The 20,265-nt window shown below is 34.2% G+C and overlaps 2 protein-coding genes across 2 annotated transcripts in view; one reads left to right on the top strand and one right to left on the bottom strand.

Moving 5' to 3' along the window:
* Window positions 1–17,383, top strand: part of LOC135223715 (transmembrane protein 184B-like) — a 115,400-nt gene extending 98,017 nt beyond the window's left edge. Inside the window, 3 exon segments of the mRNA XM_064262494.1 lie at window positions 6,676–6,963; window positions 13,007–13,257; window positions 13,612–17,383. Coding sequence (XP_064118564.1) covers window positions 6,676–6,963; window positions 13,007–13,218 — 500 coding nt within the window. The 3' untranslated portion in view covers window positions 13,219–13,257; window positions 13,612–17,383.
* LOC135223784 (ribonuclease H2 subunit A-like) overlaps window positions 17,375–20,265 on the bottom strand; it is a 134,298-nt gene continuing 131,407 nt past the window's right edge. Inside the window, exon 7 of the mRNA XM_064262620.1 lies at window positions 17,375–17,961. Coding sequence (XP_064118690.1) covers window positions 17,787–17,961 — 175 coding nt within the window. The 3' untranslated portion in view covers window positions 17,375–17,786. The remainder of the gene's footprint in view (window positions 17,962–20,265) is intronic.

Below are 20,265 nucleotides of genomic sequence, written 5' to 3' on the forward strand. Positions count from 1 at the left end.
CAGCTTTGCCCACATCGAATCCCTTGAAGTCTCGGGCGGATACGGCAATAGGCCAGTTTCCTCCACGAAGAATTAAAGGTTCGCCTCGAAACCTCCTGCCAAGCTTGATCGATGAGTCAGATGCATATCACAACATCGAAATGCTCCTTCCAAAATTAATGCAAGGTGAGGTTTGTGGTATTGGTGATGTCGAAACGTCGCTTGAAAAGATGTTTCGTATACAGCTTCTGGAAGTTCGATATCACTTGCTGGTCCATGGGCTGGAGGAGAGGGGTGGTGTTAGGCGGAAGATAAAGAACCTTGATAAAAGAATACTCTGCTAGGATATCTTCCCCGAGGCCAGGAGGGTGAGCAGGGCCATTGTCCAACAACAGCAGACATTTCAGAGGAAGGCGCTTCTCTTCCAAGAATTTCTTCACTGTCGGGCCGAAACACAGATTTACCCACTCGGTGAACAAAAGTCTTGTTACCCAGGCTTTCGCATTAGCCCTCCACATCACTGGAAGCTTCTCCTTTAGCACTTTGTGGGCCTTGAAGGCTCAAGGAGTCTCCGAATGATACACAAGTAGGGGCTTCACCTTGCAATCCCCACTGGCGTTCGAACAAAGTGCGAGCGTAAGCCTGTCTTTCATAGGCTTATGCCTGGGTAGCTTCTTCTCTTCCTCCGTGATGTACATCTGACGAGGCATTTTTTTCCAAAAAAGGACAGTCTCATCACAGTTGAAGACTTGCTGAGAACTGTAGCCTTCATTGATCGTCATCTCGTCGAACGTCTTAATATAGGCTTTGGCCGCTTTCGTGTCCGAGCTGGCCGCCTCCCCATGCCGCACCACCGAATGGATGCCAGTCTGTTTCCGGAATATTTCAAACCACCCATGAGAACCCTTGAAGTCTGGGGTTGGTGTCGATGTCCCTTCTCCTCCGTCGTCTTTGGCCTGGGCAATCAAATCGCCGAAAATAGCGCTGGCCTTGTGGCAGATTGCCATCTCTGCTATCGTATCGCCAGCGATTTCTTTGTCTTTTATCCAGAAAAGAAGCAGCCTCTCCATCTCGTCGTGCACGTGGCTCCTCTTGCTAGACAAAGAAGCAAGATGTCCAGGAATGCAAAATGTAAAAGGAGTAAGGGATGTGTAATGCCTGAAATACAAAAGGAAAGGTGTAGAAATGGATGAGAGGCCTTGGAGGAGATAGGGAACTCCCTACCTTGAAAACTTATGAAACTTGTTTTTAGAGGGAATTAAGGGGGAAGAGTAGCAACATCTTAGATGAAGTTGACTGCTGTTAAGTAAAAATGTACCATTATTAAATTTGGTAGCAGTTTATGAGACATTCAAGATCTGTACTTATGTAAACAGTAACCACAGTACAGTGGTACCTCGACATACGAAAGTCCCAGCTTACGAAAAATTCAAGTTACGAAAGCAAATACAAAGATTTTTTGGGCTCTACATACAAAAATAATTCAGGTTACAAAAGGTTGTTGCTGTAAAGTCCCGAGATTCACCTGGACCACCAAGAACAATTTTAAAACTCGCTCGCCGCCAATTGAGTAGACTCGCCACCATCCTCCTACTCTCCCATTGGTTCCTGATGCTAGTCACCCCCATAAGATCCTGCTCTCCTATTGGTCAGCATCTCTCCCATCGTGCTCTACGTAAAAGCGTTCTTCTTCAGCCATTGCTTCGCACCAGCGTTATTGTACGCACACGGAATTCGTTCGTTCACATTTATGATTTTGTTTGTTAACGTAAATTCGTGTTAGTGATTTTGTTGTACTTCATCGTGTTGTGTGAGAACTTAATTAGTATACTGCATAACTTGATTACGTACAGTATATAGTCATGGGTCCCAAGAAAGTTGCTGAAGTTCACGGAAAGAAGAGGGTGCTTTCTATGCAGACAAAAATGGAGATAATTAAAAAGTATGAAGCTGGCATGTGGTAGTGTGATCGCTAAGGAATACGGCCAAAATCCGTCGACGATAGGCACCATCCTTAAGCAGAAGGAAGCCATCAATGCAGCTACACCTTCCAAGGGTGTGACTATTTTGTCCAACAAGAGGAGCCACGTGCATGATGAGATGGAGAGGCTGCTTCTTCTATGGATTGAGGACAAAGAAATCGCTGGCGATACGATAACTGAGACTGCAATCTGCCAGAAGGCCAGCGCTATTTTCGGCAATTTGATTGCCCAGGCAGAAGACGACAGTAACCCCAGACTTCAAGGCTTCTCGGGGGTGGTTTGATAAATTCTGTAAAAGGACTGGCATCCATTCGGTAGTGAAGAAATTGAAATTTTGTAAAAAAAAAAAAAAAAAAAAAAAAAAAAAAAAAAAAAAAAAAAAAAAAAAAAAAAAAAAAAAAAATATATAAAGTATAAAAAAGTAAAAAAAGATGTAAAAATAAAAAATAAAAAAATTTATTTATTTTTTTTGTAAAGTGTTAAAGTTTTGTGCCATTTGTTTAATGTGTTTCGTAAAGTTTAAGTGTACCTACAAGTTTTCTGCCATTTGTCCTCCTCTGTCGCCACTTTCGGAGATTGCCTCACTCGAAAGGTAAGGTTCCACATTTTACTACATATGTATGTATGCATGAACAGTATTTCTTGTATACCATGTACACTAATACACTTTATTTAAAGGTATGTAGTATATATGTAGTTTAAGTTAGGTATTGAATGGTCCAAATTGTTGTATTTCATTGTTTATTGGTCAATTTAGCTTTATTATAAAATTTACTGTCGTGTTTTTATAGAGCTTGGAACGAATTAGGCAATCTACACATAAAATCCAGTTCAAGATACTAAAAACTCGGGTTGCGAAGGCCACCTCAGAACGGGTTAATTTCGTATCCTGGGGTACCACTGTACGTATTTACAAAATATAGGATTTTACGAAGGAATGGAGCAAGTTGGGAAGTTTTAATTATAATTGAAGTTGGTGAAATTGGCACTGTTAAGAGGTTGAAAATCAACTGGTATGGTATATGTTTGCAAAGGGAAAGGAACCAGCATTTATGGATATGGTGTGTGACTACCACTTGGAAAGGCTAGAAAACCATGGAGAAAAGACCGTATGAAGGTCTAGATCATGACTTTAGTTCAGGCAGTAATTGCACTATAGCTGGTTCACATAAGGTAGATTTTTGGGTGAGCCCTATGCCTACAAGACGTTTGTTTGGCGGCCGCTAATTGGCTGGGAGCTGCCTACCTCCTGGTACCAGCCAATCAGCGGCTGCCAAACAAACGTCTTGTAAGCATTGAGCTCATCCAAGAAATCTACCTTAAGTGAACCAGCTTTTTTTTATAGGAGACAAGAGAGTGCCCATTACACAACTGGCTCTTTAGTGTAAAATATTGTCAATGATGATAACAGGTTTACTTGTATGTAACTGTAAATTCCATGAGAGACTGAAAAAATACTGAAATTAGTGTGGGAATTCCATGTACTACTGTAAATATGAAGCTAAAAATATTTTGGTTTCAAGGCTGAAAAGACTTCAATGAATACAGTAATTGTGGCTTTATTCTTGGAATGGCATTTTATATACCAGTATATTTAATCATTAAAGTAGAATATAGTTGTTAATTTAAAGTTATAGATGAAATTTATTTGTGTTAGTTTATAAAATGTTATAACTAAATTTTGTTATTCAATTTATATATTTTATACTTGATTAGTTTCAATTGAGGTGATGGTTTTACTAAGGAGACTTTTAGTTATATTACCATTACAGTATTCTCAATTTGGTTTCAATTGGCTTTGCAATGTTGCATTTTTTCACATTTTTACACTTTAAATTTTAGCTTTGCATTGTGATTATTTATTTTTGCAGTTGCTCTATACACACATCACTATAGCTAAATCATTGCTTCACTTATACAAAGAATAAATTAAAACTTTAAAGAGCATATATGTCTTGTTGTTAGCAAGCAGTTGATTTTGACTTAAGCATTATGTAGCAGTGTTGAATTTAAAATTTTTTTTCCATATAATTCATGGTTGCTCTATTGAATCTCTATTTTGATCAATTATTTTACATAATATATGTTGGAAACTGACTAGTTTCTGTCATACATATGATTTGAACTGCTCCTAGATAGCAATATGTGTGAGGTGCCCTGATATTGAAGGAATTTTGATGTTGGAAGTTTCATGGTTATAATTCTATTTTTCTCTTGATGTACACAAAGAGGACGATAGGTATTTCGCTGTTGGAAAAATGTTTTTGCCCACCAGTTTATACATTTGTGAATTAGTTTTGCTTCATTTGGAGGGACAAAGATTTTAAAGATGGGGGTATCAACTTGGACTGAATAGCACATTAGATCTTTTTAAGGCTGGTGATATTTGAAGTTTAGTGAGATTAAATTTTAAGTGGTACAGCTGTGCGAGTACCCCAGTGGATTCTGCTTGTGGCAAATAAAAGAAAGTACTTGAACGTACTCCCAAAGTACTTACAATGATCTTGCTTCTGTGAGAAATTATAACTTCCTGTCAGATGGAGAGGTTTTATCTGATAAGTTCTGAGTGTATGGGGGAGCAAATACAGTGCAAGCATTTTTGGTATGATCTGCTCAGGAACGTCTGATTTTTATTAACTATTCAATTTTTACCAGACAAACATTTTTGATAATTTCATGAATTTTTTTGTCTTTTGCTTCAATTTACTGGTGTTAGCCCTTCGGAGAACTGGACATATACCTATTTATAATTACCCACTTGTGAACAAATTTAAGTTTTTACAACATTAATAGTAAAATATGCATAATGTGAATTCCAAAATTTCAGTGTAGGAGATTTTGTCTTAAACATTCTTAATCTATCCAGTTTCAAGTTTCTGCAAAGCTATACTTTTTTTTTTTTTTTTTTTTAAATATAGATAATTCTGTTCTTTTATTCAATCCAACCCTTTTAGGCAGTCATAGAGTTGAGACTTTTTGAATGTCTGGTTAAACTACTTTTTATGTCTAATAAAATTCAATCTTTCTTTTATGGCTTAATGTAATCCAGATTCTTAGACATGTGTATAGGAAATTACCTTATCTCAGGGTTTGAAAGTATTTTTCCATCTCAGGGTTTGAAGTTATTTTTTTATCTCAGTTGTATAAATGTGTTGATTTAGATATTATCCACATCTTTTTATGTTGTGTTTCGTCTTAATTACTCTGTTCAAGGCCCCTGTTCTACCATTGGTCTTGTTATTTCCAAACATCCTAAGACTCCTCTTTATTCTGGTCTTCATTGTTGCTTCAGCACTCACTTGGAGATAGTTACTTCTGTGTGATGTGTTCAAAATGTTTTTCTCTTAGCCTGGCCAAATGTGACTTCTTGAAACAGGACATGAAGTATATATAGATGCTCAAAAACCCAAGCACCATTAGTTATAATTTGTAGCATGGTTGTCTGGTTAAACTGTTTTAACTATTTTCTATACCCTTCTTCTCATGAGTATTTTTCATTGCAGAAATACTGTATACTACTAAAATTTATATATCTGCTGTTGAGAATGAACTTTTATCCATATCTGGCCAGTACACATACTGCATATTTATTTATTTATTTATTTTTTTTTTGCTATTTATGTTTTTTAATAAATATTGTAGTGTTTTGAAGTACTCTTCTAAAAGGTTTCCCTTTATTGCTAAATCTGATTGATTGTTTATGCATATGCACTAAGGTGTGTTGGCCAATAATGTCGTGTAGTCTAATGAAGGCTTAGAGAAATTGCTTTGAGTCAAAGATTGATGTGAACATGAATTTTTGTCCATTGCATGCAGGGAGCAACACAGTCAGTGCACTTGTTTTTCTTCAGGAATTAGAACAGGAACTTGAGGCCGTGAAAGGTCTGGAAGCATAACCTTTTAACCAACTACTGTAATGCTGAAGTATGCTAGATATGAAATTTTTATAATTCATGGTAAAATGCAGTAATTCAAACAAGTATTGTAGTTTGAAAATCTATTAAATTCTATGTTTTCAGCAAGACCACTGTTCATATAATAAATTTAATGTTCTGTATTAACAGAGTATTGATAGCTTTAGTTTCCTTTTCAAAAGGTCACTTTGCAGGAATAAATTTGTTTTGAAATATTATTTCAAAATACTTGTATTACCTTTTGAGTGTTATGTTTGAATGCTGGAGAATATTTACAGTAAATGCGCACTGAGTACGTCATAGTAAAATATGTGTATCTCCACTTACCTAACAGACTTCAGTATTAGTTTTTCTGTTTTTTTTTTTTTTTTTTTTTTTTTTTTTTTTTTTTTTTTTTTTTTTTGCATGAGGTTGATGTTCTCTCTTGGACTAAAATCTCCCACATTTTTTCATGTACCAGAATTTATGAGGTTACTAGAAAACATTATTTTATTCAAGGTCTGCTGTTCTCAAGAAAATTAGATTTGTAGTAGGCAAGGTAAGATGCTTGTATTATAGCACTGTAGGTTGCTGGTGACTTCAGTGAATAGTGGCATAATGTAGGATCTGTTTGTGCAGCCTTGCATAAACTGGGCTTGTTGCTTTTCATGAAGTTTTCTTTTCATTGTAACTTAAGTGTACTGTGCCATAATAATTATTTTTTACTCAGAAATTTAGCATTCTACAAAAATATCAAGGAATTGTACTGCATGTACTTTTTATTACATAAGCCAATAACTTGTAAAATGGAACTTTGTTAGGCGAAGGTGGCCGCCCAACCCAAGTGCTCACTCATAGCCATGATATGGAGGAACTCCGCCCAGACCTTTTGCCTGTCTCCTGTACCAGCAGCAGCACTGGGGCCTCAGACACTAATGCCTTTAGCATTACCACTACCACATCTCCTACTAAAAGCAGTAGTGGTGTAGATGGTGGTGGTGGTGGTGGTGTAGGTACTGTGGTGGGCTCAGGCCTCAGTGTTATCTCCACTGCAGTACCTGCACAACAGTCCCAGCAACCTGTGAAACTACCTCCACCGCCCTCTAAAGGTGCCGTGACCATGGTGTGGCCCCGGGGAGTGAAGCTCGCACCATCACTTCACTGGCATCTGCCTCATCACAATTGCTGAAACACTTGTCTTCTGTATATAAAACATGTCATCATTTAGTAGTTTATCTTTATTATATGAGAAATTATTCATGTTTCATATTGGACATGACTTGGAGACAACTGATCTTAGTAGTCTCTTTATGGATTCACTATAGTGTTCAAAATACACATATTAGTTTTCACAAAATTTGGTCCCAGGTGACATGTTTTAATTACAAGGATTAAGTGAATATGTCTAAGTAAAAGTATCAAAATTACTTTGAGATAAGAAATATTTTTTAATGTGCATACTTTTCTTCTTAAACATGTTCACTTTTGCTTTTGGGTAAAGATTTGTTGGGCCTTTGTTTGTCTTGTTAGACATTTTAAAAGCTGTTCCAGTATCTTAGTCTTTTGTGTGTCTGTTTCTCTCACTGGCATTGAGAAAGAAATCACTTGAGAACTGTGAGAGAGGTGGTGAAATTAAATATAGTGTAGTAGTGTTCTGTTGACAAGTGATGATTCTCATGCCAGTGTATATTAAAACTGCTTGTAGATAATATGGGATGTGGTACTACTGTGGTTTTGGACAAAGAATTTGGGACTTTTGTATTGAGGGTTGACAAAGTTAAAATTCTTTACATTTACTTTGTTCATACAAATTCATTGCAAAAACTAAGAGAAGTTATTAATCCTTAAATAAGAAACTATATATACTACTAGGAATTACAGTAGACTAGGTTGATCTTTTAATTCGGCATGTATAAAATTCCATAGAAAAACAATCATTGCATGATTTATTGCTTTGGCGTGTTCCTGATTTTCCTGCCGAATTTTTGGTTATTTAGATTGTCATGGAAAAGTTTAAGCCTGTCTTCCTTGACAAGAATGGTAGGAAGGTGATAGTACAAACTTTGGTGAACCAAATTAAATGTGTAGTAGGTGCAGAATTGTCGTTTATCACCAAGATTATGAATGTTAAAAACAATTTATGCTTCAGATAGTTAGAATGTAGTAAAAATCATATTTCATTTATAGTAAATCATTCAAGCGGGTATTTCCTGAAGTTATATAAAAGCAAGCATCATAACTAACAAGTTTTTTTCTTTAAACATAAAATTTAAAACATCCAGAAAGTAGAAAAGCCTGATAAGTCTTTAAGTGACTGATTTTTACACACAACAGGTAAAAAGCAGTGCTGTATGCTGCGTGTTCTAAAACTCCCAGGTTTTGAACAAGACCTAATGTAAATGAGGAATCTTTTAAGTAGATTGTAATAGCATGAATTGAACGTGACTTCCAGAAATTTTTAAAATTCCCAGTGTTAGTAACATTTTTGTTGAAGATATTGCAGTTGGTTTATATGAAGAAATATTGCAAATCATGTAGTATGTTAAACAGAAGGAATCCCAGCAAGGACTAGGAAAATTTTTTCTAGATAATAGTTTTGTAGAAAATCTCAAAAAGTTGCTTTGATGACATAAGTAAATTTGTGTGAAAAATATACTCTTACTCTTGGGGGTAGGGTACAATCAGTGCTGCCTTTACAGCGCCGACGATTTGGTGTGGCCACTTCAGTGCCAAAAATTTCAGCAACAGCCGTCTCAGCGCCAGAATAAATTCTCTCTCTCTCTCTCTCTCTCTCTCTCTCTCTCTCTCATGAGGTTCTCATATTGTTTGGATGGCTCTCTCATCTCTGTCTTAAGCCAGCAGTTAAGAATAATCAAGTAGTTTGTATAATTTCAGCACCAAACCACCATTTGATGTTTTTAATGATTACAGTCGCTTTACTGAAATTTTAAAGGAAACTTAATGACTTTCTGTATAGTCAGTTGTTAATCGTGATTTATAACGACAGAATTTTACTGCTAAATTTAGTATTTTGTAAACCATGGAGCAAACAATTCAAAGTCAGAGAGGATGAGCAAAATTCTGCCATGATGGATATATGGATATGTCATTAAGATGGTAGATGTGCTAGAATTCATACATTAGAAGAAGCAGTTGTAAGGAAAATTAATGATCACACCCATCCAACATCTGCAGTGGCAGTAGAAGTCGAAAGGGTGGAAATGTATGCACGTCAGAGAGCCGGAACACTTACTAAGCAACAAGTACTCTAATCAACAAATCTTTGGAAAATATGTCTTGTGCTGCTCTTGGCCAGCTGCCTAATAGATAAGCAGTGCTCTACGGGTAAAAATGATGCTAGCTCTCATTTGTCCCAATTAGTGACCTTTACCGTCATGTGAAGGCTTTACCATTGCACTTTCGTGAGGAACTAGTCCCGCTTTTGAATTGGTTTGAAGGCAACTACATTGGTTATCCATACCGGAGAGGAATTGGGAGAAGAGTACTATTGTTTTCCACAGATATTTTGAACATGTTTCAAAGAATGCTTCAAGGAAAAGATAGAATTAATAACCATGCTGAAGTGGTGAACAGACAGAAAGCTGCGTGCAGAGCTAGGAGTGTTGCGTCCAACAATTTGGAATTTCATTGATGCGCTGAAACGAGTCCAAAAAGGACGTGATGAATATTTCGAAAGGCTTACAGCTGGTCTTGAGCCACAACTAAAGTTACTGAAGTACAGAAAGACAGACGAAAGAATATTTAAAGTTGTATCCGCTTGTGGCAACAGAAATGAGGTAAAGTATTTGCAAGCTATTGCATATAACTTAATAAAATTTCCTGAATTTTGTATTTTGGACTTTTTTTAACTTCATTATTTATTCATATTAGAATTAGTATGTGTAATTTTAGTCAATAAAATAATGATTCCCAGAAAGTTTCGTTTAGATAAATGTATTTGTGTTAGAATCAGTATGTGCGCTTTAATTAAATATTTTGATTCCTGGAATAATTGTTCAAAGCATTTTCCTTTGTTATGAAATTATTAGTATCATAATTAAAACTTATGTATCTTCTTTATACCTTTGGCGCTGAAACAGCTGTCGCTGAAATTTTTGGCGCTGAAACGGTGGCTGAAATGGGCTACCCCTGCTCTTAGGTTTCAGTGTTTTAGTGATTATGTACTTGTTCACTTATGCAGTGAGGGATTCTAAAGAAGATAAGTAGGACACAATAAACTGTAAAGAGCTATTACAGCACCAAAGATTGAATAATGCCCAAGGATTGACAAATGGTATAAAAGCCTTATGGATTAGAAGAACTTTACATGAGAAACCTTGTTTAATGGTTTCTTCAAGCATCAATGGGTTGTTATCACTTCCTTACCAGTGACCGTCACTCTGAGGTCTTTGATGCAGATGCCAAGCAAGGGAGGATCATTGTACTCTTCCATAGGTGCCAACATTCTTTCTCACACCTTCATATAGGTACCTAAAATCCTTTTTATATTCCATATTGTTCCATATTTCCATACTTGCTCACCCTATCTCCCACATTCAGAGCCTGGGTATAGAAATTTTTCTTGCTGTGTTGGTATTTTGGCTTTTAAAAGCTAGGTTTCTATTACAAGTGTCTGTGTCATCCTAATATTTATGAATAGAACCCAGTTAACCATTACTGCACTTGTAAAAATCTGTTCGTAGTTACTACACTGTCACCCATAAATTGTTATTAAGACAACAGTTGGATCATATAAAATTAAAAATAATGATAAAAGAGCAATGGAAAATCTACGGATTTCTATTCTCAGATGGAAGTTGGTGCCCTTTGTGAATACAGGGATACTTCTATATTTGCTTGTCATTATGTGGTATCTAAAGGGAATGATGTTTTTATTTGAAACTAAGTGTTAAGAGTGTGTATTATAGAGACCAAATATAATGATATGGTTTCATATAAGCATTATAACATGACAATATTTTGCTTTGTTCAGTATTCTTGAAAACTGATTATGATATTTTGCTAGTGGTATCAGAGACTGCTGTTCAGTATCAGATATTTGGTATAAATTTCATAAGTTTTAAAACTCGTGTACTTATGAAAGTTAGAATCTCAGAGGTATTTTTTTGTAATTATTTAAAATGCAGAAACACAGTGGTATTTTCTTTATTCAAAATTGTCCTTTCCATTTAAGGGGGAAGGATAATCTTTATTATATAGCTCCCAAATAATAGTGTGCCCACATGGTTAAAATAAATAAACATACTAGATTAATGATTTATACAAAACTAATTCAAATGTTAAGAATTTGGTATCTTGGTAGCATTATACCACCACAGAATCTTTTGCTTTTGTTCAGTATCGGATATTTAGTATAAATTTCATAAGGTTTAAACTTAGGTACTGTAATTATAGTTTAGAATCCCAGAGTTTTTTTTATTCAGAATTATCTATCTATATAAGAATTTAAGGGGAAGAATCATCTTTATTATACGGCTTCGAAATACAGTAATAGAATGCTTTCATGTTAAAAAAACAAATACATACCAGAGTAATATATACTGATGAAGTGAAAGTTTGTAAAAGATGAATGAACACAATTTATATACATAAATTTGTAAAGTGACAAATTTTTAAGTCTTTTCCTAAACAGAATCAACACTTGCAACACTAACAGAAAGATTTCCACAGCTTTGCAGGGTAAAGTAAAAATCTTTTGGTATTGTTATGACCTATTTACTTTGTGCTGGTATTGAGCTCCAGCAGTTATACCCTTCTTTTTTCCCTTAGGGAAATATGAAAGTTGACAATCTCATAATTTTTACCTACTTAACTGGGAATAGAGAAATTCCTTATAACAGTCATACAAGTAAAATCCAGATTAATTTTTGTTGTCATGTTTTATCAAAACATGGTTACCATCAATAGTGGTAAGGAATATGAATAGCTTTTGCAATGAATATGTTGTTAGAGGACATTCCTCTGTGTTTGACAGTAAGTCCTTGATGATAAGAATTTTTGTCAATCCTTGTTTAATTTTTATTTTTCAAATGTTTGTTTCTTTGCTTGTAATTGGGTGATGGTTATCTTTTATCTGGAATAAGTAATATGGGGCTAGTATTCTACCTAGACCTGTACTTCTCACGAAGTAGTCATTTGCAAGCACAAATAATTTCATGGCTGATTTCTTTCTTCCTTCCCATGTGTAGATGTCATATGCTTTGGGAACTAAACAATACTTTACAATGTTTCAGGTTGGTGATCAAGGTGGTAGAAGGGTTAATGATTTAAATGACTAATAAGTTTCAACTTTTCCTTCATTATTCTACTCTATTAACAACCTTGAAATATATGCCAAGTGGAATTTCAAATGTAGTCAGCTATGGGATATTCATGAACAGTTTTGCATTAAATGCCTAATGGACTTGGCTATTCATGATGTCTTTAGTGATATCTTTTTGTAATAATTTCAGTTGTTAGGAGGTAAATTATATAAAATTAGTTTGATTTTGTGTCAAATATTTTTAATTGCATTTAAGTTGCTTAAATAGACTTGCTTGGTATGCTATTTTTTTTGTAACCTTGGATATTGAAATGTAATTAACTTTTGTTAATAGTGTGATTCTCTTGTACATATATATAATTGCTGTGAATGGTTAGTCTAGCTTACAAAGTATGTACTTAATCAGGTTCTGGAGTACTTTCTTTGGAAATTTTGCTAGTAGCTTCAGTAATTGAGCCATGTAATATTGGATAAATAACCTCTTTGAATTTGCACTGCATGTATTTTTTGCTTCACATTTCTTGCTTCTTGCTTTTGCAGTTTTAATTTATTTTTTTATTGTTATCTATTATTTAATGGAATTCAGTGTCCCTTTATAACTAAGTTTCTTTATGTACTGTAATATTAAAAAGGCATGGTTTTAAATTTAACATTTTTATTTTGAAATCAAGCATGGCTTTGTAATGTATTGATTTGGTTAAATACAGGAATTTTAAGAGTTTTTGTTGGATGTTTGTGCCCATGCCTTCCTCATTTAATATTTGCGTGAAAGCTATTTTATCACCCACCTTATTCCAATCAGAGGTTCGAGAAGCAAGCTGGTATATGAAGGATCTCTGTAACCTTTTTTTCTTATTCTTTTGTAACAGGTGGAACCACAAGAGGCTCTGGACACACTGCAGTAAGCACCTATGATGCAGATGAAGTACCTAGATCTAATGGTAACAATGGAACTCACACAGTAGGTGGAGCCAATGGAGTGGGTTCAAGAGGTACTCAGAATGGAGGTCGCAATGGAAATGGAAGGTCACCTTATAATGAAAAAACTATGTTATTAAGCTCTGATGATGAATTTCAGTGAGGGGAAAACATACACACACCATAAAAGCAAAGGCACCAGGTAAGTCGATAGTGTTGACCTATCTTGATTAGGGGAGCTATTGTCAAGAAAAATCATAAAATGACTTTAATTACAATGGGTAGGTTTATTCAGTGACAAGTATTTGTGGAACACATTGCAGCTTAATTACTCAACTTCTATGGAAAGCAACCCAAGTTGGTTACGTAATCTGTCATTCTAAAGAAATTTGTCTGGCTTGTTATAAATTCTTGTAAGAGGAGTAGTAATTTTGATAGTAAATGGTTTTGGAATGAACATAGGATCACTTTACATCCTATAATTTTTCCAAGTTAAACCACATACAGTATACTAATGTTAAATATACATTTTTCTTATTCATATCTCATCCCACAGGTAGAGAAGTACAGTACTGTACACCTGTTCATCATCATCAAAATGTAACAATTGGAACTTTCCGGGAAAAAGGGACTGTGTGGTAACAAGTTGAAAACATTGAATAGTCTGTATATTTCTAAAGCTTTTGTTAGTTTCAAGAAATAAACCCTGGGAAAGTTCTCAAGCCTGTTTTAAGCCTTATATTTTTTTTTAGCAAAAGTTGTAAGGCATAGATTTAGTTTATATTTTAATTTTTTCTTGTTAACTTATTTGAAGTTTATTATTTTTTCTATCATGAATCATTCCTTTTCTGCATTTTGCCGTAAGGTGCTAAACAGGTTTGATAGAATGATTTTTTGAAATGTTTCCACTGAAAGTGTCTTTTTAGTGTCAACATTTACTGGCATCATTCATTCAGTTAAAAACAATTTGTTTATGCAGCAGGTTAGTAAGTGTGCAATTCCTTCATGCCTTTCATTTTTCTGTATCAGAGCAAATGGAATTATGTATTATAGCAATTTGTAAAGGCACTGTTATACTTATTAATCCTGCGCATGCTTTAGAATTTACATAGATATATTATTTATGTGACAGGCCTCTCTCTTACAGATAATGCGCAGTGTGCTGTAATTTACTGATGTGGATATTTTCATGCCAGTGCTATTTAGTATTGATTAGCCCTTTTTTAGAGCCTATAGTCCATTGGAAATTATTAACACCTAATTGTTTACAAAACCCAAACAATAACCAAACATTGGAACAGTAGGCCAGTCACAAATGTTAGGTGATTAATTTTTTTACATGTACTTGAAGAGCTGTCATTGCATAAATGTTTTGTATGTTTTTTTATCAGGGGTTTTAGTAAAGCTCTTAACATCAGTAAATAATTCTTGAATAAAAAATGTTTAGCTGTTCCTTAATGAATATTGTTTTCTTGCAACATTAAAGATTTTGAAGAGACCTCTTGAAGGCTATATAAAAAGTAGCATTCTTTGAGCTCTTCTTGAACAAGTATGACTATATTGGGTAATGAGTGTGCTGTCTCTGGATGTTGTTCTCTCTGATATCTTATACTCTACAATTCAGGAACCTACTATTAATACCAGAAACTAAATGTAATTGGAAATGAGGCTGCATGGGACTTAAAGGTTCTCTTTAACATGCTTAAACATCAAGTTTGTAACTTTTGGAAATACTGATACACTATTATCCTGAGCTCAATGGATTTCATTTATTAAGTGTCAGTTTCTTTTATATTTTTGTACTCCGCATTATTAGAGGGAGTACTTTTAACAGCTGGACATGCCCTTTTTTATTTTTTTTTTCTTCTGTGCCTGTCTTGATAGATGTGCAGAAGTCCTCCCATCACATTTTTAATGTTGGCATTCCTTAAGACCATGGCTTTACAATTATATACTGAATTTTTCAGTAAGTAGCAGTGGCAGTTTTAGTAGTTTTCTTGTGCTATGGTTTTTATAAATTTTAGTTGCAATATTCTTTTTATTTAGAATTCAGTGCAATATATAATTTGACCATATTTAGGACTCCTCATAAGTAGTGGTAGATTTTTTGGGAAGGTCAGGTTATGCAGGTTTTGATTTCATTTTGGTCAGGCAGGGAATATATCATGATTGCTGTTAATGTTGGTAAATTTAGTTTCCAAAAGTGGTTATTGCTGCTGTTCACAAGATGTGGCACAATAAGTTATTTTTTACACATTTCGGTTTGAAGACATTTCAACTAAACGCCCTTATTATAAGACCAGTAATATATCTAAGATATTTGGCAATGTCTCCAAAGTAAATGTAACCATCTACTGTAAAGGGTATTGTTGTTGCAGTGTTAGACATAGCATATTGTCACAAATGTTATAAATCTTCCAGATGTTATTCGATTCATACATACATCCTTTAATTTTTTTTAACAAATAGCTAAAAGTTCTTGTTTATTTTATGTAATAAAGAAAACTGGGCAATGTACACTGTATCTTAAAAACCAAAGAGTTTCTTGCTATGCCAATTAGTATGTATGGATATTCAAGAACAGTTGCTATATTGTGGTTTATTAGATTCTTTTGGGTGAAATATGCACAAGTAAATTTTTTTTTTTTTTGTGCCAATCCTTTACCTTTAATGCTGATGTACTTAAGGGATTCCTGTTGATATATGGAATTAAACAGTTGTGTAGTATCCATATACTGGTAATCATGATTTATACAAAAATTTTATTTTAATGTCAATTAGTTTATGCAGAGTCAGTAGATGAAATGCTGTAATATATTTTAGGATATCTTTTGACAAAAATAGGCTAAACAAGAGTGAATGTTTCTACTGTGTGACTGCCCTCGATAAATGATACAGACCTCTCGTACATTAAAAGTGCATTGAAACTAAATAATATTTAAAAGGGAAAAATTAATTATAGGTTTTAGTCACAAATGTTTAGGAGCAAGATGTTCACTGGAAATTCAAATGTAATAAACGTGAAAGATGTGTGAAATACTTAAAATTGGAAAGGATACAAGGAGATACTGTACCAATGTCAGTAAAAAATGTATTGTGTATAAATGTGAAATACTTGTATACATTATGATACAGTATACATATATAGGTTTAGCTAAATTGCACTAATTACGGGATCTTAATATTGTTTATTCTTTTTTCTTAAAAGGAACAAACATTTACTGCAGTAATTTTCGAGCTTTCTTTTCATCAAAAGCTTTATATTTTTCTGTTAAAGAGTTGTCATGCATTTCTAGTCACTAAACTGATTTCATGTGGTTTGTCTCATCACTGACCATTCAATCAACCCCCAGTACATTTGGACTCCTCACCATGATACTTTTTAATAGATCACTGTTTTGACTGTCACAATGGGAGATATCTTTGGCACCAATGAAAGTTTCACAATTTCTCAAAGCAGCTTTAAGAATATATTGAATTTTTTATGCTTTTCAAGGTACTGTATCGCAGAATAATTTGGGGCAAACTTGAATACTGCTTGAATAGCTGTTGAAATTGAGGGGTTATAGAAATAAACTGTATCAATTACTTTAAAAAGGGTTGCAAACTTCACCCGAGAGGTGCAAGCAATGTTCCTAACTACTAGAAAGAATAAGGACTTGGGAACAGCCATTTTATTGCACTAGTAATGTACTTAATTTATATAAACTCTGTTATAACACTTGTTAAAGCTCAGGATATTTGACTTTTAAGGTTGCATTAAGTAACAACAACTATCTCTTTAGTCAAAACAAATGAGAAACATCTTTCATAGGAAGAATACATTTATACTATATATTTTAGTTATTGGCATCCGTGCAAAAGCACTCTGTGATTGTGCTACTGAATTTTTATTTGCTGCATTTTTAAAACATAGATACATGGTATTTTTATTAATGCTAGATATTACTTTTAGGGGCTTTGTATTAAACAGCCTTATTTCCTGAGTTAGAAGAATTAACAAGCTGATTTCTGAAGGGATGGGGCAACATATTCTTCTTATACTGAAATGTCATTGCATTTTCTATTGTGCTTGAAAATGGTAGTATAGACTTGCAAGTTATTTTTGAAGATTTCTAATGAAAAAGCAAGTCTAATTTAAATTTATTTCTTGTGTAATTCTGTGATTTCTCAAACTGAACTTTGTAATAATTGTGTTAATATCGTCACTATTGTATAATCTTGATATGTTGTACAAGAGCATATGTGTAGCATGTAGCGTATAGATATATATATGAAAAAAATATATATATATTATAAGGTATGAAATAAATAAAATGGCTTCATAATTAATTCATTTACCTTTTTATGCTAACATTTAATTCAGTTAAAAATAGTTACACTTTTTCTATATATATAATTTATTGTACAAGGATTGAATCTCTCCTGTCACTACAGCTGTAATACCAGGTTGATGATAGAACGCTTTGGCAAATAGGAATACCTAACTGGTGTCATCTAGCCCAAGTTATGGTGTTTCTTGATATTATTTTTCTATCTTTTCTGGTTTTCACTAGTCATATTTTGAAGTTTGTCTTCAACAACAGTGCTGGCCAACCACAATGAGTATGCTTCATATTTTTGTATAGTACTGTTTAAGACTTAATGAAAGTTAAAGGATGGCATATGAACACTAGTTGAAATATTAAAATGGAGGATTTTCTCTAAAGATTCACCCCAAAAAATTATTACTTAGAAGCTTGTAACTGGAGCCAAACATCTTTCGGTGAAATAGTGGTATCTTTTCTTTTTTGGTGGTGGAGGAACTGTTGGTTTATCATCATTTGATTCCTTTTGTTTTCGAGCAAAAAACTGTAACACAGATGGAGTGTCATCTTTCTTCTCTTCCTCCTCCTCATCATCTTTCCTGTTAATTGAAATAATTATTTAAAAGACAATGATGCCAAAAAGCAACCGCAATAACATTAATTTGTAAAGTTACACTAAAAAGGGTCAACCCTGATATACCAAATTTTAAAGTATTTGTATTTTTTATCAGGTAAGCTAAGGCACCACCCTGACCTCTACTGGCTTAGCTCATTCACTGTAGAAGCGATCCTGCTCGCAAAAGTCTCCTGAATATCAATTGATGTTGCACATTCCATTGACAGGGTAGGTGCACAAGATGGCATAGCACACTCAACACAGCAGTCAACCAGACACATTTCAGGATGACGGATGTTAACCCTCTTACGCCGATTGGACGTATTATACGTCGAGATAAATTGTCTGTCGGGTGCCGATGGGACGTATCTTACGTCGACATTAGAAGTTTAAAAATTTGCAGAAAAATACTTATAGGCCTACCAGGCGAAAACTTTTGAATCACGCGCCTTGGGGGATGCTGGGAGCTCACGGATCAAGGCGGCGTTTTGTTTACAATCGTTATGCAGGCGCGCAAGCACGAATTTCTTTCTTATCACACTAAAAAAGTATCTGACACATCTCAGAAATTATTTCATCACTTTGACATAATTTTTGCACCATTTTAAATTAGCCGTTACATGGAGTATTATATATGAAAATGTGTGCAATTTCATGTAGAATACAACAAAAAAATACTCATGATTGTAGCTCTTATCAGTTTTGAAATATTTTCATATAAATAACGATAAGTGCCAAAATTTCAACCTTCAGTCAAATTTGACTCTACTGAAATGGTTGAAAAACGCAATTGTAAGCTAAAACTCTTATATTCTAGTAATATTCAATCATTTACCTTCTTTTTGCAACAAATTGGACGTCTCTAGCACAATATTTCGATTCATGGTGAATTTATGAAAAAAACTTTTTCCTTACGTCCGCGCGGTAACTTCCGATAAATTTTTTCGTCCGATTGTCGTAATGTTTGCACCAATTTAAATTAGCCTTTACATAAAGTTTAATATATGGAAATGTGCGCAATTTCATGCACAATACAACTACAAACAACCCATGGTTGTAGCTTTTATCAGTTTTGAAATATTTTCCTATAAATAACGATGTGCCAAAATTTCAACCTTCGGTCAACTTTGACTACCGAAATGGTCAAAAAATGCAATTGTAAGCTAAAACTCTTATATTCTAGTAATATTCAATCATTTACCTTCATTTTGCAACAAATTGGAAGTCTCTAGCACAATATTTGGATTTATGGTGAATTTATGGGCGGGGAAAAAAAAAAAATAGCACAATATTTAGATTTATGGTGAATTTATGGGCGAGAAAAAAAAAAAAAAAAACAAAAAAAAAAAAAAAAAAAAAAATCCTTAAGTCCACGCGGTAACTCTTCCAAAAAAAAATCAAATTTTTTTTGTGCGATTGTCGTAATGTTTGCACCATTTTGAATTAGCCGTTACATAAAGTTTTATATATGAAAATGTGCGCAATTTCAAGTAGAATACAAAAAAAATGATTGAAGGTCGTAGCTTTTCTCATTTTTGAAATATTTGCATATAAATCACGATAAATAGAAAAAAAACCACGTTCGGCCAAATTTGACTCTACCGAATTAGTCGAAAAACGCAATTGTAAGCTAAAACTCTTACAATCAAGTAATATTCAGTCATTTATCTTCATTTTGAAACTAATTCGAAGTCTTTAGCACAATATTTAGATATATGGTCAATTTAAAAAAAAACTTAACTTGCCTCCGCGTGCGGATTCTCCGCCCCAAATCTCAGAAATGCGTACGTCGCATTCTCGTAATATTTGCTCCATTTCATATTAGGCGTTTCATAGAGTTTTATATATAAAAATGTGTGCAATTTTATGCAGAATATAAAAAAAAATAATAATTGAAGGTTGTAGCTTTTCTCATTTGTTCCGATACGTAATACAAACCATCGGTCCTTTAACAATAGGAAGTAGCTAGCGGCAGCTGGAACGGTCGTAAGCTTCGAACAATGGGAGAACGGTAGTTAACTGCTTGTCCGACGCGCGACTGGGAGGTAAACAAGTCACTTTTGCTTTCAGCCGCGGGTGTGAAGGACGTGTTCGTCATCGCTCTCTGCCCGCTTCATCGTCGTATGCTTTGTTTATATTGTGTTTTCTACTAATGGTTTGTTTGACTTGAAAATGAAACTGTAAGTACACTGTTTTCATTTTCATTACTTAACTATGAGCCAACATGGAGCTATCGCCGTAGATGCAGCGATTTCCGCTCTTTTCATGAATTGATACCTTTGAATTA

This window comes from Macrobrachium nipponense, chromosome 11 (assembly GCF_015104395.2).
Source record: "Macrobrachium nipponense isolate FS-2020 chromosome 11, ASM1510439v2, whole genome shotgun sequence".
Lineage (NCBI taxonomy): Eukaryota > Metazoa > Arthropoda > Malacostraca > Decapoda > Palaemonidae > Macrobrachium > Macrobrachium nipponense.